Consider the following 15801-nt stretch of genomic DNA (forward strand, 5'->3'; position numbering starts at 1 on the left):
CATATTACGACGAATGTTTGATACCCTTGACAACGAGGCATTTGTTGACTGAATGTCCCACTTATAACACTGAAAGAAATAGATAGATATCTGTTTGAGGCTCGTGGTGAAGATGGCATGTTCATTCTCGCCAAGATCCTTGGACATGATGTGTCGTACAATTCCAGTGGCATTTTTAAATTTATATCAGAGGCAGGTCTTCTTAATGCTATTTAACTTTTATATCATATCAACTTCGTGGCATTTTTTAAATTTATATCAGAAGCAGATTTAACTTTTGGAACATATTTACTTCTCTGACTTTAATTAAATATTCTTTTAATCTTTATCTAGAATAAACGATATCGTCGTCAATGACCTTCGATGTCAGGATGCCAGAGAACTTCAAATCAATCAATCAATCAATCGCGTTTCTACGACGTGACCTCACGAAAGCATGGCGTATCTGTCAACAAAGTTAACGCTGTTCACCCATAGAAGAAAACTGAAAGTACGAAAAGAGAAAATTTCAAGAGTAACTACTATATTAGTGGGAGCAGCACCAAAATACACAAGGAAAGAAGAAGTGAAGATAATTCTTTACAAGTTCATGAATAAATACACGAGGAGAGCACTTATATTTAATTCTGAAACTTATATTTATTTACCACTCTTTTTTTCTCCGTTAGAGTTATGTGTGTATTTATCCTCCACACTAATATCTGATACAAGATTACTCTTTCCATCACTCAAAACTAAATCCAACGTATTGTTGTTATTATTATTATTATTATTATTATTATTATTATTATTATTATTATTATTATTATTATTATTATTATTATTATTATTATTATTATTATTATTATTATCAACTAAGCTACAACTCTAGTTGGAAAAGCAGGATGCTATAATAAATCCAGGGCCCCAACATTGAAAATGTCCTAGTGAGGAAAGGAAATAAGACAGTTGTTGCACAATGAACATTAACCAATTGATATGATTCTAGGATTTTACTGGGGCAGTTACTTTTTGAACAGATGCGTTATCTATCCAAAAATTGAAACCTTCAGAAATAACCAATTTAGTTGTTACCATGTCCATCAATAATGTGGAGAATTTTTTGATGGTTACGTTCTGAGTGGGAACTTAGTCCGGGAAAGTCTCCTTATAACAGTTACATAAAGTTCAACAGGGGAGGATAGGAGCACTTACTCTCGGGGCACAAACACCCTGCTAATACTTTACTGTCACAATTCACTAACCATCACTCACATACAAAAGGGAAATTTTACTGTCCAGAGGCCTAAGCACTCCACACGTAGGATTGAGAATAAATTATGGCCTACTCTAGCTTTGTCAGGTCTATAGTCATTTCATTCTCAGGCTCTGTTCCGGCTCCGTCCCAGCTACCCCAATGAAATGCTGGACAGTTATTTTACGTTAATGTAAGGTAGACAAAATCCAAAATGGGAGCAGTGATGTAAAGTAGTTTAAAAGTTTAAAGATAAGGATCTTTACCTTCGAAGCAAATATATTAATGCAAAGTTCCTCGCTGTTACCACCTATAGACTTACTTAGGTTTTCTCTTTAAATATTGGGTACTTTGTCCCGTGAACAACTATTCATTTCACACATTAAAATAAATGAGGGAGCAAAAATACTAAGGAGGTTTGATTAACCTAATATCGATTTATTCACAAATTTACATTGAAACAAAACGGACATCTTAACAACACAAAAATGGAATAAAAAGAGATGCAATTCAAATAATGAAAATGATGAGTTAGACACGTGGTCTGCAACAATCAAAATCCAAATGGGGTCTGGCACGTGGCCCACGTGACCCAGAGACTATGTTAATCTCAAAACGCAAAAAATTGTATAGAAAAAAATATATACACACAATCCCACCGCACACAGTCCGAATAGTGTAATTAGCCAGGTGCCCTATAAAATTAAAATTAGTCTAAGCTAATAAAAAATGGGGGAAAACTAAATGGCCATTGATGTAGTACCTGCACTCCTTTAAGATAGTCCTATGCCCGTGATAGCTGTTGACCTGGTTGTTGCACTAATTGGCACGCTGCACTCTTGCCTGGCTCACCCCAAGAATTCTCACTGTGGCTGCAACTAGGTACACCAGGGACCTCTTCTCAATCTCTCCGACCGGCAGCAACAGGACTCGTTGGTGAGACACGTTTTGGAAGAGGGGGATGGGGTGAGCCAGAAGTGCACGGATAAACTACTGACCAGGCTAGTCAGTTGGTCACCACAGCTTCTTGATGAATGGGCCCGACACAGAGGTCGAGGAGATCACCTGGCTTCACCTTGCCAAACAAGTGACGGTCATGATGCGCGCGGTAATCCATTGGGGTTGCCATATTGGGACTTAAGGACAGGGCAATATATTGTTGAAAGGAGTGCAGAGGAGGCAGGATTTTGTACTAAATACTCAGATAAATCTTGCTGCTCTGAGGGAGGTTATATATACAATAATCCTACCTATTCTGGCTTGCTAAAAATTAATATTTAAAATGATTAATTAGCAATGGACTGGTACGATGGGCATACATCTTAAAATTAACAAACCTTAATTGGTATTGAGAAATATAAGATGCATTAATTCAGCAGTATTGGAATTTATATAAAAAATGCAATTTAGGAATTTAATCTCGACCCACGTAGCTTAAGGAAAGAACCAACATACGCCGTGGTTACACTAAGGCCCTCTAACGTGCGTATCTACGCTGTGACGTCACGAGCATGGCGTGCGTCACTGTCAACAAGTTTAGATTAGTCTTCCCTATATTTTGTCAAAGAAAACTAGATGTAGGAGAGAATGTTTAAGGAGTAGCTATAGTATTAGTAGAAGAGAGCTAAAAATACGATTGAAAGAAGAAGAGTGAAGAAAATTCTTCACAAATAAGCTACAATAAACTTTCTAATTTTCTCCGTAAAATTTTCTCATAGGTTTGTAAACTAGTACAGTACATATATTTTATTTTGGTGTAAAATATATTTCCATATAATTAAAACTTGTCGCAGTGATTTATTTTACTAGATTTATCTTCAAATGAAAATAGCCATTGAGAAATAAAATTCTAACTCTCCACGAAACTCTCCCTCTCTCTCGGAATATGAAAGAAATTTTGTGTATTGGTGTGTCATTCCAGCTACATCTTAGCCTTCTTAAACTCTCTTAGTCATGCTTCAGATATAGCTAAATGTCAGAATACTTACCATTTATCAACTATCCCATTTGCACGGTTTTATTTCCAACAGATTGAATATCTACATAGCCACAGTTATTGAAGACCTTAGTAACCCATCGGTGATCCGTATTCTCTGCAAGTCTTGTCAGTTTCATATCCAGATATTTGCAGTTTTTCAGATTTATAAAATGTTTTTTAGCTTAATGCAATTTACACATGTTGCTTCCCGTGAGTTCCATTCTCTTATGTTGTTATTTCCTCCACATTTCCACATACTTTATCAGTCTTGAACTTACGGTATTTTTAAGAATGTCCGTAGGTTATCTTTGATATTGGAAGTAGGAGATCCCTTGGTACCTATCACGTACAGTATAATCTACGTGCCCTATCGCAACACACAAGTACACATGCAGGTTTATGGAATAACAGACTTATCTTCTCGATATTTATTTTGATTAATCATATTTAATACATTATCTTCATCACTTAATATTATGTATATCATTGTTAGTTTTCCCGTGTTTCACATTTCAGTATTAGCAACCATAATCTTTATTTTATCTACTTCCTCGTCTCTCATTGTGTTATCTGCGAAATGCACATTTCCACTTAAGGTAGATCTCACATTAAGAATTAATATGTATCTGAGAGCTATTTCAACTCTACTTCTTCTCTCAGTAGGCTATTGTCAGCAAAGGTCATTCTCTCAGTTTTTGAGCCATCAGTGTTTGAAATGTTATCTTAATTGATTCAAAACTCTTTGCTATAGTAACAACTTATATATTTTAGGTCAGTAGCTAGGATACAATTCAGTGAGTCAATGCAGCGATTCTCTCGATATAGCTCTCTAATTCACCATTTCTCGCTTTACATGCTCACCTATGTCTTTATTGGAACTCTACGATTTTGTATTCCCTTCTTGCGCTTTCAGTTTCTAACCGACTTCCCTTTCCCTCTTTACGCATTTGTTAATTTTTTCCTCTAATGTATTCCCATTAAACAAAGGAAATACGTTTTTAATGATTAGGCCTATAGTCTTTTTCATCAATGGGTGCATCTTATTTTTCGTAAGTTACCATGGCTACATGGAATATTGATAACATCTTATTTTTTTTCTTCTATTAACTTCATCAATGAACACACATTTACTCTCATTTTTACTGTAGGCAAATGGTAATACAGTATAAAAAATAAAGCCTAAGTTTATGCACCGGATAAATATTGCACTTCTCTACTCTAAAAATTAATAAAGTATCATTAATTTCATCAATTAAAACTATATACAACGTAGGCTATGCCTGGTCAAAGTTTCTGCATTATCAAAAATATGTTTTTGTTCTTATTAGTTGGAATAAAGATATGAAATAATTCGATTTCATATGGAACACGATTGTGGTTGATTTAATAATTGATGATCTTGTATTTGACAATGTCTAGACTATTACAAAAATTAAATGAATTTAGGTCTAAAACGATAAAGACATTAGTATTAAGTACAATAGATTAATATGAATCATTGAAAAGGCAAACCATCCCCAGTAAGATACTTCGATTCTGTATGGAGCATAAAAATGTTCGTTTTACGCAAAAGAACTTATTTATGATTAAGTGTTCATAAGTAAAAACAGAGAATATATATGTTGATAAAAATTATATAAAATATAAATAATAAATATAATAAGACAAAATAGTTCGCTAAAAAGAAAAAAATACCAATGATATTTACCGTAACATTGTAATTCGGATAATAGATTCGAACATCTTTTCATCAGCTGACTTGTCATACCCTCGACTGTGTAGATGTACGATAACTACATTTGGATAGCAATATTTTTGGTATATCTATGGAAAGATTATATATAAATATATCATAAGAATTTATAATTATAAAAAATAATTCAAAGTAGCTTTTAGATATCCAAGTTAGACAATCACAATTGAAATAGTAACTTTAATAAAAATACTATTGATCTCTATTTCTAAGTCGAAGATCTACCGGGTTAGTAAACAGTCCCGAGGTTTGACAGGCTAACAAGAAAACCCAGAAATGTCGGGGAAAGACAAAATTAACATTTTCCCCTCTCGGGGGTGAGTATTACAATTTATTAGGTTGTTTTGGGGGCATGATGGTTATTATTAAAAGTTTTTGGCCTTAAATCAAAGCCGTGTAAACTGTGTTGTCTTTTTGTCTCTCTTGATGAAGTAGGCCAGACCAAGTTGATGTAGCTTAGCCCCCTAATTTACCTTAACCTGATTCAAAATTTTGGTACACCACAATTGTAGAATTTTAAAGGTTAATCATGAATGGCAGCAGCAAAGGACAGGGATTTTGCCATAGCAAGGATAATACCATGAGACTGACCATATCCACTTATGATCAGTGGCCTAGCCCCTTCTCTATCCAAGCTAGTGCTAGGGATGGCGAGGCCATGGTTGCTGATGAATCAGCAGGTAGACCTATAGGCTAACCAAAACTACCCAACTTTAGCGCACAGTGATGGTGAGGTTGCAGACACTAAAGGAACTAATGAGTTTGAATGGGACTCTATCCACAGTCTGGCGATCACTAGGCCTCCACAACTTCAAATCAGAGGCTGTCTCGTTTAGGCATGGTATAGTTAAAAATGAGTTTTTAGTTAAAAAGGACTGCTAATAAAGCTTTAACATTCTTCAGATAGAATGACTGTTTAGGCAAATAAAGCTGATGATGCTTTTGACCGATAAAAATGAATCCAGCTTGCTATTCAGAGATACAAGAATGTTGGTTAATAAGAATGTTCAAGTATTACCCATGAATCTCAGGTCAGGCTAGATATGGATAAGGTCGAAGCCCCATAATAAGTAGAGACAACTTGGTAAATAATAATTTTTTACAAATGGCATGGAACTTATGTTCCCCTCCCCTAACCAACCTTAAATGTTTTATTCTTGTTTAATGTCTTTACAGAATCCTGTAGGGGTAAATATTAACACTTAAAACAGGCTACTCAAACTATGATACATGTATTTCTAATCTCTCAACACACTTCTTGTTGAATTGCTTTATAAAATGTCCCATGTATTTCCTTCGATGTCAGGATGCCAGAGAACTTCAAATCATTAATTCATTCCGCGTATAAGACGACCCTTAAATCCTGAAATTCACCCCTGAAAATTGGGGGTTGTCTTATACAACCATTAAGAAAATCACACCTTGAATTCCAAGTGGTTTATTGGTATGCTAGCCTAAGCTTTGGTATGAAAACTGATAACAAAGGTAACCAAACCATATTTACCTTTCATATTATTGTCATAAATTTGTTATAGATAGCCTATTTGAGGAAATATTCCATAACAATGAAATCAAATTTTTTCTATGCGAGGCCAGCTGACAAAATGTAAACATCTGGTTATGGTTGCATTCTCAGCAACCTTTATCTTTCATTAACCTCTCGATAATTTTAATGGTAGCGGTAGCGGTCATAACGATAGTAATAAAATTTAGATTAGCATATTTATTTTTCATTAAAAATCCACCTTGATTCAAATTATGCTCTCTAATCTTGCACCATCATCTTTGTCACATCATACAGTCATTAGCGGTAATGTGTTATTATTGACTAAACGTAGACAGAATGGGCTCCCTATTATGTGATGTGTAGGAATTTTTAGGGATATGGAAAGTAAAATATTTGTAATAACATCATCTTTACTAAAAGCTCTTAGTATCATTAGTTATCACTTGGATGTGTGAATGCGTTTATGATCGGCGATGAACCATAAACAAAACAATGTTTCCTATTTTAGGTGACGTTTTAGGAAAATATGATATAAAATCGCTTTTTCAATATTAAACTTACCCGATAATCATGTAGCTGTCAACTCCGTTGCCCGACAGAATTCTACGGGAGGGATACGCCAGCTATCACTATACTATACTAGAAGGGGGTGTACTCACAAGCGCCACCTGTGGCCAGGTACTACAGTACTTGTTGTTGACGCCACCTCACTTTTTCCTCTGTCGTGCTTCCGGCAAGACGTTCTTGGATACGCTTATGATTTTGGAGTATTGTTCACGGTTTGGTGAAGTATTTCTCTAAAATTTGCAGCTATTCGCTATACTGGAAACTTCTATGTTAGCTTAGCTAGCTTTTGGAATTAATTTAATTATTATGGTGACGAAGAGAGTATGAACTCTCTTTCACCTTTAAATGGCCGACCCTTCCCTTAGACGGAAGTGTTGGTGTCTAAGAGAGTATAGACTCTCTTTCTTAATTTTGTTATAGATTTATTTTATATCTCTCCGCCTTTTATAGGCCTCTTCGATTAACTTCCTTTTATTATAAACTTATTAAAATTAATTTTTATATTTGTTTATATTCGACCTTTCCTAATAGTAGGCGGTCTTTTCTTGGTACCGAAGTTAATTAACATTGAGCCCGTCATTTCGGTTTTACCTGTTAACATATTATGCTATTTTAATGTTTTTGAAAGAATTTCTTTGATAGTCTCGTACTGTTTTCAAAGTTGAACTAACGTTTTGTTTTGTCTCTGCAGTTGTTGACGTTCAGAACGTTCAACTTGCGTTCTATCGTTACGATAGAGAGAGAATTTTCACGGTGTCACGTTGCAGTAAGAGTAACCGTGTCTAGCGTTTTGTTCATTCTTTCTTAACTTAATGGTTTTAATTCTAATAAAGGAACTTTTCATTTTGAGAAATATTTTCCTTTAACAATAATATGTTTTAACGATATATATGATTGGGCTCTTCTCTCAGGTTCTAAGTCAAGAGAGAGAGAGATAGAGACGGAGGGAGAAAGAGGAGGATAAACGTTTCGTTCAAGCGAGTAACGTTGTTATCGTTTTTGCTCTTCTCCCTAGTCTCTTTAGGGGAAGAAGGTAAACGTTTCTAGAGAATTTAAACGTAGTTTATTTGATCTAGTGTTTAGTCTCTTTCCAGCCACTGAATTATTTATCTTTCATTAGATTTTTCTGTTACATTGTAATTCTGTTTTCGCAATTACTAACTTTTGAGAAAGGATAGAATTGCGTGTTTCAGGTACAAACCACTTAAAGTTTCGAGTTCAGTGAAATAAGTGCAAACAGAAAATCAAAAGTGATAAGTGATTAGCGCAAAGTGTCAGTGTTGTGCGTGAGGGTACTTCTGTGCGTGCCAGTCGTCCTCCCAGTCCGGGACCTCTTGCAAGCTCCCAAGCCCAGGGGAGAAGCAATGTCGAAGGGCAAAAGGATTCGGCAGGCCTTGATCGGCGCACAGAAGTATCCTCGGTGGTTGCGGGCGTGTCTTACAGAGACCGTCACTCCCACCCGCAGACGATTGAGCCCTTATTTTGCTCGTCTGCAGAAGAAATTTCGGGGAGAAAACGCTGGTCTCAGGTCTCAAGATCTCTTAAACGTAAAGTCCAGACCTATGCCAGACGTACGAAGTTAGAGTTCTACAACCCGGATGCAGTCATTGGGTTAGCTCTGACTCTCCGCAGTCATCAGGTGACTGCACACCTCCTAAGAGAGGTAAGGTGATGCCGTAACAGTCCTCATCTTCTGTTAAGGCTTTGCCTCAGCAGACCTTAGCGTCTGCCGACCCCAAGATGACTTTGCTGCAGTCCATGCAGTCACAGCTTGCGGTCTTAATGCGTGAGTGTCAGGCTGAGAAGGTTACACCTCCTCCTGCGATCGCTCCGCCTCACCGCAGTCCAGTCTGCCAGGCGTACGATGTTGAGGTTCCTCAGGATACCTTTCCGCGTACTGAGTTGCCAGTTACCAGTGGTGTGCAGCAACCTCCGCCTTCCTTAAGGCAACCTCAGCAATGGGAGCAGGAATCTTATGCCTTACTTCCTCCGCTTCCGCTTGCGGTTCCACCAGAGAGGCAACAATCTCTTGAGGTACGACTACCTCTTCCATCAATGAGGCAGCCACCTCAGCACTCGCTGCAGCTTAGGCTAGCTCCTCAGGAACCTCAACTCGCGAGACAAGAACTGCGTTCTGCGCAGCCGCTACATCAACTCTCGCAGCTCACACCTCAGGAACCTTAACTCGTTCCTCAGGAACCTGCTACTGCGCATCCGCAACCCTTACAGCAAGCGCAACTCATGAGGCAGCAACCTCATGCTATGAGTCAGCCACCTCAACGCATGCATCTGCCACTTTCTCCTCATCTTGAGAAATTACAAATGACAATAATAACACCTCATTACTTTCATAACTTGCATTTGTAATCATATACATGTATGCCTACACAAACATTATGATAATGGAGGTTATTTGTCTTACTTATATAAAAATATATATGTATTCCTTGCAATATATTTTTAACAATATCGCAAAATATGGCAAAAATATCTTCAAACAAAAATGAATCATGAGTTATGAATGTAAGGTAAATATTATGTTGATATTAAAACCCCATGCAAGCATGCATGAAGCACTCTAGCACTGGTCATGGAATTTCTGAGAAATGTTAAACGCCATGCAACACGCTCTGCTTACCTTACAGCATGCTCTACATACAGCATGCTCTGCATACAGCATGCTCTGCATACAGCATGCTCTGCATACTACATGCTCTGCATACAGCATGCTCTGCATTCAGCATGCTCTGCATTCAGCATGCTCTGCATACAACATGCTCTTCATACAGCATGCTCTGCATACAGCATGCTCTGCATACAACATGCTCTGCATACAGCATGCTCTGCATTCAGCATGCTCTGCATTCAGCATGCTCTGCATACAGCATGCTCTGCATACAGCATGCTCTGCATTCAGCATGCTCTGCATACAACATGCTCTGCATACAGCATGCTCTGCATACAACATGCTCTGCATACCTTACCGCATGCTTCTCAGTCATACATCTTTGGTTGTTGCCAACTCACTAGACTGTCAAGCAGTTTCATAACGTTGCCTTCTAGTCTGCTGCTTTTGCACCATTGAAACCCTCACTGAGAGAACTTAACTTTTCTCGGATATGGTCCCTGTAGATGAGAAAGTGCTTTTCTCCCTCCTTCTGATATTCCCTTGAGGACTCTGTCATTTGGAGAGGAGCCTTTAGCTGCGTAGCCTCCTATGGACTTTTATTTAAGCATAACATGCTTCCAGGGAAGGTAATGGTTCCACTTCAGTCACTAACCCCGTCTGTTACCACACCTGCTCCCTTAGACCTTGAGCTGTGTTGCAAGACATGCAGTCCAAGCTTAGTCCTTGTTAAAGGATTTTTTGTTTACGGAGTCAGTGTGTCACTGGGAAGACGTTCAACAACCAGCAGAAGTGACTTGTTGTGACGCAGTGCGGCAACCTCAGCAACCCGATAAGGAGTTGTCTGTACGACCCAGACAGTCTAGACAGCTTCGGGTTGTCACTGTACTTCCTCGCTTCCCCATGGTTGACAGTTCACAGACTGTGCAGCAGTACCATGATCTTGTGTCCGGCTCCGTCAGACGACTGGCTTTTAAGAGCTCCCACAAGTCGTCGCTGTCTGGAGATTCTCAGATGGACTATGGATTTGACCAAGGAACTGGGCCTCCTGGTCAATTTTGAGGAGTCTCAGCTCATCCCATCCCAGACCATTGTCTCCCTGGGTATGGATCTTCAGAGTCGAGCTTTTCGGGCTTTTCCGTCGGCCCCAAGGATCTTCCAAGCCCTAGAATGCATCCAGAGCATGCTGAGAAGGAACCGATGCTCAGTCAGGTAGTGGATGAGTCTAACAGGGACACTTTCATCGCTGGCCCTGTTCATCGTATTAGGGAGAATCCTCCTCCCCCCCTTCAGTATCATCTAGCTGCTCACTGGATAAAGGACATGACGCTAGAGACGGTCTCAGTTCCTGTTTCCGAAGAGAGGAGGTCTTCTCTCGCGTGGTGTAAGAACAGCTTTCTTCTCAAGGAAGTCTACCTTTGGCTGTTCAGAAACCCGACCGCCGTCTCCTCTCGGGCACATCAGACACGGGCTGGGGTGCGACTTTGGACGGACAGGAATGATCGAGAACATGGAATCAGGAGCAAAGGACACTTCACATCAATTGCAGGAGTTGTTGGCGGTTCTTCTGGCCTTGATAAACTTCAAGTCCCTCCAGCTTAACAAAGTGGTGGAGGGGGACTCTGACAACACCACAGCCCTGGCTTACATCTTCAAGCAGGGAGGGACTCTTTCGTGAAGTTGTTCTAGATCGCAAGGGACCTCCTCATCTGGTCTAAAGATCGAAAGCTCACGCTGGTAACGAGGTTCATTCAGGGCGGTATGAATGTCATGGCAGATCACCTCAGCCGGAAGGGTCAGGTCATCCCCACAGAGTGGACCCTTCACAAGAATGTTTGCAGCAGACTTTGGGCCCTGTGGGGTCAGCCAACCATAGATCTGTTCGCTACCTCGATAACCTAGAGACTCCTATTGTATTGTTCTCCGATTCCAGACCCAGCAGCAGTTCACGTGGATGCTTTTCTGCTGGATTGGTTCCATCTCGACCTGTATGCATTCCCGCCGTTCAAGATTGTCAACAGGGTACTTCAGAAGTTCTCCTCTCGCAAGGGACACGGCTGACGTTGGTTGGCTCCGCTCTGGCCCGCGAGAGAATGGTTCTTAGAGGTACTGCAATGGCTGGTCGACATTCCCAGGACTCTTCCTCTAGGAGTGAACCTTCTACGTCTACCTCACGTAAAGAAGGTACACCCAATCCTCCACGCTCTTCGTCTGACTGCCTTCAGACTTTCGAAAGACACTCAAGAGCTAGGGGCTTTTCGAAGGAGGCAGCCAGAGCGATTGCCAAAGCAAGGAGAACATCCACTCTCGGAATCTATCAGTCTCAAGGGGAAGTCTTCCGTAGCTGGTACAAGACCAATGCAGTTTCCTCAACCAGTACCACTGTAACCCAGATTGCTGACTTCCTGTTATATCTAAGGAAAGTAAGATCCCTTTCAGCTCCTACGATCAAGGGTTACAGAAGTATGTTGGCAGCGGTTTTCCGCCACAGAGGCTTGGATCTTTCCACCAACAAAGATCTACAGGACCTCCCTAGGTCTTTTGAGACCTCAAAGGAACGTCGGTTGTCCACTCCAGGCTGGAATCTAGACGTGGTCCTAAGGTTCCTTATGTCATCGAGATTTGAACCTCTCCAATCAGCCTCTTTTTAGGACCTCACATTAAAAACTCTTTTCCTCGTGTGCTTGACAACAGCTAAAAGAGTAAGTGAGATCCACGCCTTCAGCAGGATCATTGTTTTCACATCTGAAACGGCTACATGTTCCTTGCAGCTCGGTTTTTGCTAAACGAGCTTCCTTCACGTCCTTGGCCTAAGTCGTTCGAGATCCCAAGCCTGTCCAACTTGGTGGGGAATGAACTGGAGAGAGTACTTTGCCCAGTTAGAGCTCTTAGGTACTATCTAAAAAGGTCTTAACCTTTACGAGGACAATCAGAAGCCTTATAGTGTGCTATCAAGAAACCTTCTTTTCCAAGTTCTAAGAACTCAGTTTCTGACTATTCAGGCTTCTGATTAGAGAAACACATTCTCATCTGAAGGAAGAAGACCTTGCTTTGCTGAAGGTAAGGACACATGAAGTGGGAGCTGTGGCTACTTCTGTGGCCTTCAAACAGAGCCATTCTCTGCAGAGTGTTATGGATGCAACCTATTGGAGAAGCAAGTCAGTGTTCGCATCATTCTATCTCAAAGATGTCCAGTCTCTTTACGAGTACTGCTACACCCTGGGACCATTCGTAGCAACGAATGCAGTAGTAGGCGAGGGCTCAGCCACTACATTCCCATAATCCCATAACCTTTTAACCTTTCTCTTGAATACTTTTTATGGGTTGTACGGTCGGCTAAGAAGCCTTCCACATCCTTGTTGATTTGGCGGGTGGTCAATTCTTTCTTGAGAAGCGCCGAGGTTAAAGGTTGTGATGAGGTTCTTTAGTATGGGTTGCAGCCCTGTATACTTTAGCACCTTTGAGTTGATTCAGCCTTCCAAGAGGAACGCTGCGCTCAGTAAGGAAGACGATCTTATTAAAGGCAGAGTAACGGTTCAAGTCGACTTCCTTACCAGGTACTTATTATTTCATTGTTATTGTGGATATCTGATTATATGAAATACGGGATACTTAGCTATCCTTTAGTCTTGTACACTGGTTTTTCACCCACCCCCCTGGGTGTGAATCAGCTACATGATTATCGGGTAAGTTTAATATTGAAAAATGTTATTTTCATTAGTAAAATAAATTTTTGAATATACTTACCCGATAATCATGATTTAATTGACCCACCCTTCCTCCCCATAGAGAACCAGTGGACCGAGGAAAAAGTGAGGTGGCGTCAACAACAAGTACTGTAGTACCTGGCCACAGGTGGCGCTTGTGAGTACACCCCCTTCTAGTATAGTGATAGCTGGCGTATCCCTCCCGTAGAATTCTGTCGGGCAACGGAGTTGACAGCTACATGATTATCGGGTAAGTATATTCAAAAATTTATTTTACTAATGAAAATAACATTTTTCGTTTATTTTGAATTTATAAAAATAAAGTAAAACGACATTAACGATATCATTATTATTACGTAACCAAAACGTGGTTAGATATCTGTTGCTGGAAAAACTATTGATACACAGATGTTAAAATGCGTTTGTTTGCTTGTTATGATCGGCCATGGAACATAAGCAAAGCATTAGTTTCGGTTTTAGGCGGTGTGTTTAGCAAAAGCATGGTATAGAATCATCTTTACTTAATTTATCTTGGATTTCTAAGTACAGTATACTGTATAGTAAAAGGTAATCTATATACCGAAGGTTTCTTAATTCACCAGTATAGGCAACCCAATAAGCACCAGGCCAAATATCAAAGTGAAGGTTACTCTACCTGTCAGGTAGGTGGGGCTTCCCCGCCACCTGGTGACCAACTAGGTTTACCTTGTTAAAAGTATAACAACTGTTTCAGCTTTGCCGACGTCATACTCCTTGAATTGACCCAGATTTGTATAGTTAGGATACAAACAAATTACCGGTACTTTAATTAAAAGTTTTTTATTTTGTGAACTGTAATTTAATGAATTAGTATCTCAGAAATGAAATGTAAACTAAGTCCACAGAATGTAAGAGTTTTAATTGTAGTTACTGTATACAGTACTTTTTCTTATAATGAAAGCTATGATGCTTATGATATAGTTTCCAATGAATAACCATTGCAGGCATGATGAACCTAAAGTTCAATAAGGCAAAACACTACATTGTTTCATTTACAGTGTTATGGTTTATTATCTCAAGGATTTTGTAATATAGTGTCATATCTTAGTATGTAAGCACCTATTAAGTCTGAACAAAGTTAGTCATCAAATAGAAAAATGTAGTAATATGTTCATTTGTACATACAGGGCACAAACATTGATGAAAGCACGTCTAGCTGGAGCAGTGAAAGGACATTCTCTGCTTAAGAAAAAAGCTGAAGCTCTTCAGATGCGGTTCCGCCAGATCTTGGCCAAAATTGTTGAGGTGAGTTTAGTGAAGTCTCATTTTATCACTAGAATTCTGGAAATTATTTACTACACCAATGAATATTTCCTTTTAGCATGCATGCCTTAATGTGTAAGTAAATAATGAATTATCGTCTGAAGCAGAAATCCCTACTGCTGGTTCAATATGCAGTTACATAACCGGAAGGAACTACAGTATAATTTTTCGGGAGTGGCCAATTCATTTTGTAAGAGAAGAATAGTGTGATATGTTGATACTGAGCACTTGGTTCAGAAATAGTACTGTAGTCAAGGAACTGAAAATTTCATCAGCAGTTATGGCCCAAGGTTTTACCTTGGACTACAAATGAATCAAAAAGTCTGATTAGTAAAAACTTGAACCACATGATCCAGATCTTAGTTTGAGGTCATAAGGAAAAAAAGGAGGAATCAAAACTTTTAGTGTTTTCTCCTAACAATGGAATCAATCAAATTAGAAACTTATTTGTTCCGTAACCGAAATACAAACCACGCTATTTACAAAGGGTATTACTTTTAGCGCAGCTGAAATGACGAGCCAATAGTTTTTAACGAGGGTTAATTACCCCCGCGCTAGTTAGCGGGGGGTGGGGAAGGGTAGCTTGCTACCCCTCCCCCCTCCACACACCGGTGACTTGCTTCACTTCACTTTTGGCTCGGCGGTGATCAGACGTGTCTGTTCATCGCCTTCGTGACAGCCTTTAATTTTCTTCTTTTTCTTTTCAGCTTGTGTGATTGGTTGGAAGTTGACCTTCAGTTATTTTCTTTTATTTAATATGCGTACATGCCCTGGAGTTGCCGGCCGTCCTTGTGGGACTTTCATGTCGGACGTGATTACGGATCCTCACACCCTCTGCCCTCAATGTCGGGGCCGACGGTGCGACCAGGATAACATGTGCCGTGAGTGCAGGGAGTGGTCTGCCTCCCAGTGGGAGAGGTTTGGCCGTCGGCGTAAGAAGAATTCCAAGAGAGATCGTTCTCCTCCGGGGTTAGCCTTGAAGGAGGAAGGTTCTCGGGACTCTTCTTCCGCCGCCCAAACCTCCTCTGAAGCTCCCCCTCGTCCGCCTCCTAAGGAGAGTCGTCTGAGTGGGAGCGCAGGCCCTTGTTCTGTTTCCCTACCTTCGGTGGGGGGAGAGGGCGTCGCCT

The 15801-nt window shown here is 39.9% G+C and overlaps 1 protein-coding gene across 1 annotated transcript in view; it reads left to right on the forward strand.

The window, feature by feature from the left end:
* The first annotated feature begins 5133 nt into the window (after nucleotides 1–5133).
* The window catches only part of LOC137643961 (V-type proton ATPase subunit D-like), an 81385-nt gene continuing 70717 nt past the window's right edge, over nucleotides 5134–15801 (forward strand). Inside the window, exons 1-2 of the mRNA XM_068376774.1 lie at nucleotides 5134–5282; nucleotides 14539–14656. Of these exons, the coding sequence (XP_068232875.1) occupies nucleotides 5242–5282; nucleotides 14539–14656 (159 nt within the window). The 5' untranslated portion in view covers nucleotides 5134–5241. The remainder of the gene's footprint in view (nucleotides 5283–14538; nucleotides 14657–15801) is intronic.

The sequence above is a fragment of the Palaemon carinicauda genome, chromosome 7 (genome assembly GCF_036898095.1).
Source record: "Palaemon carinicauda isolate YSFRI2023 chromosome 7, ASM3689809v2, whole genome shotgun sequence".
NCBI lineage: Eukaryota > Metazoa > Arthropoda > Malacostraca > Decapoda > Palaemonidae > Palaemon > Palaemon carinicauda.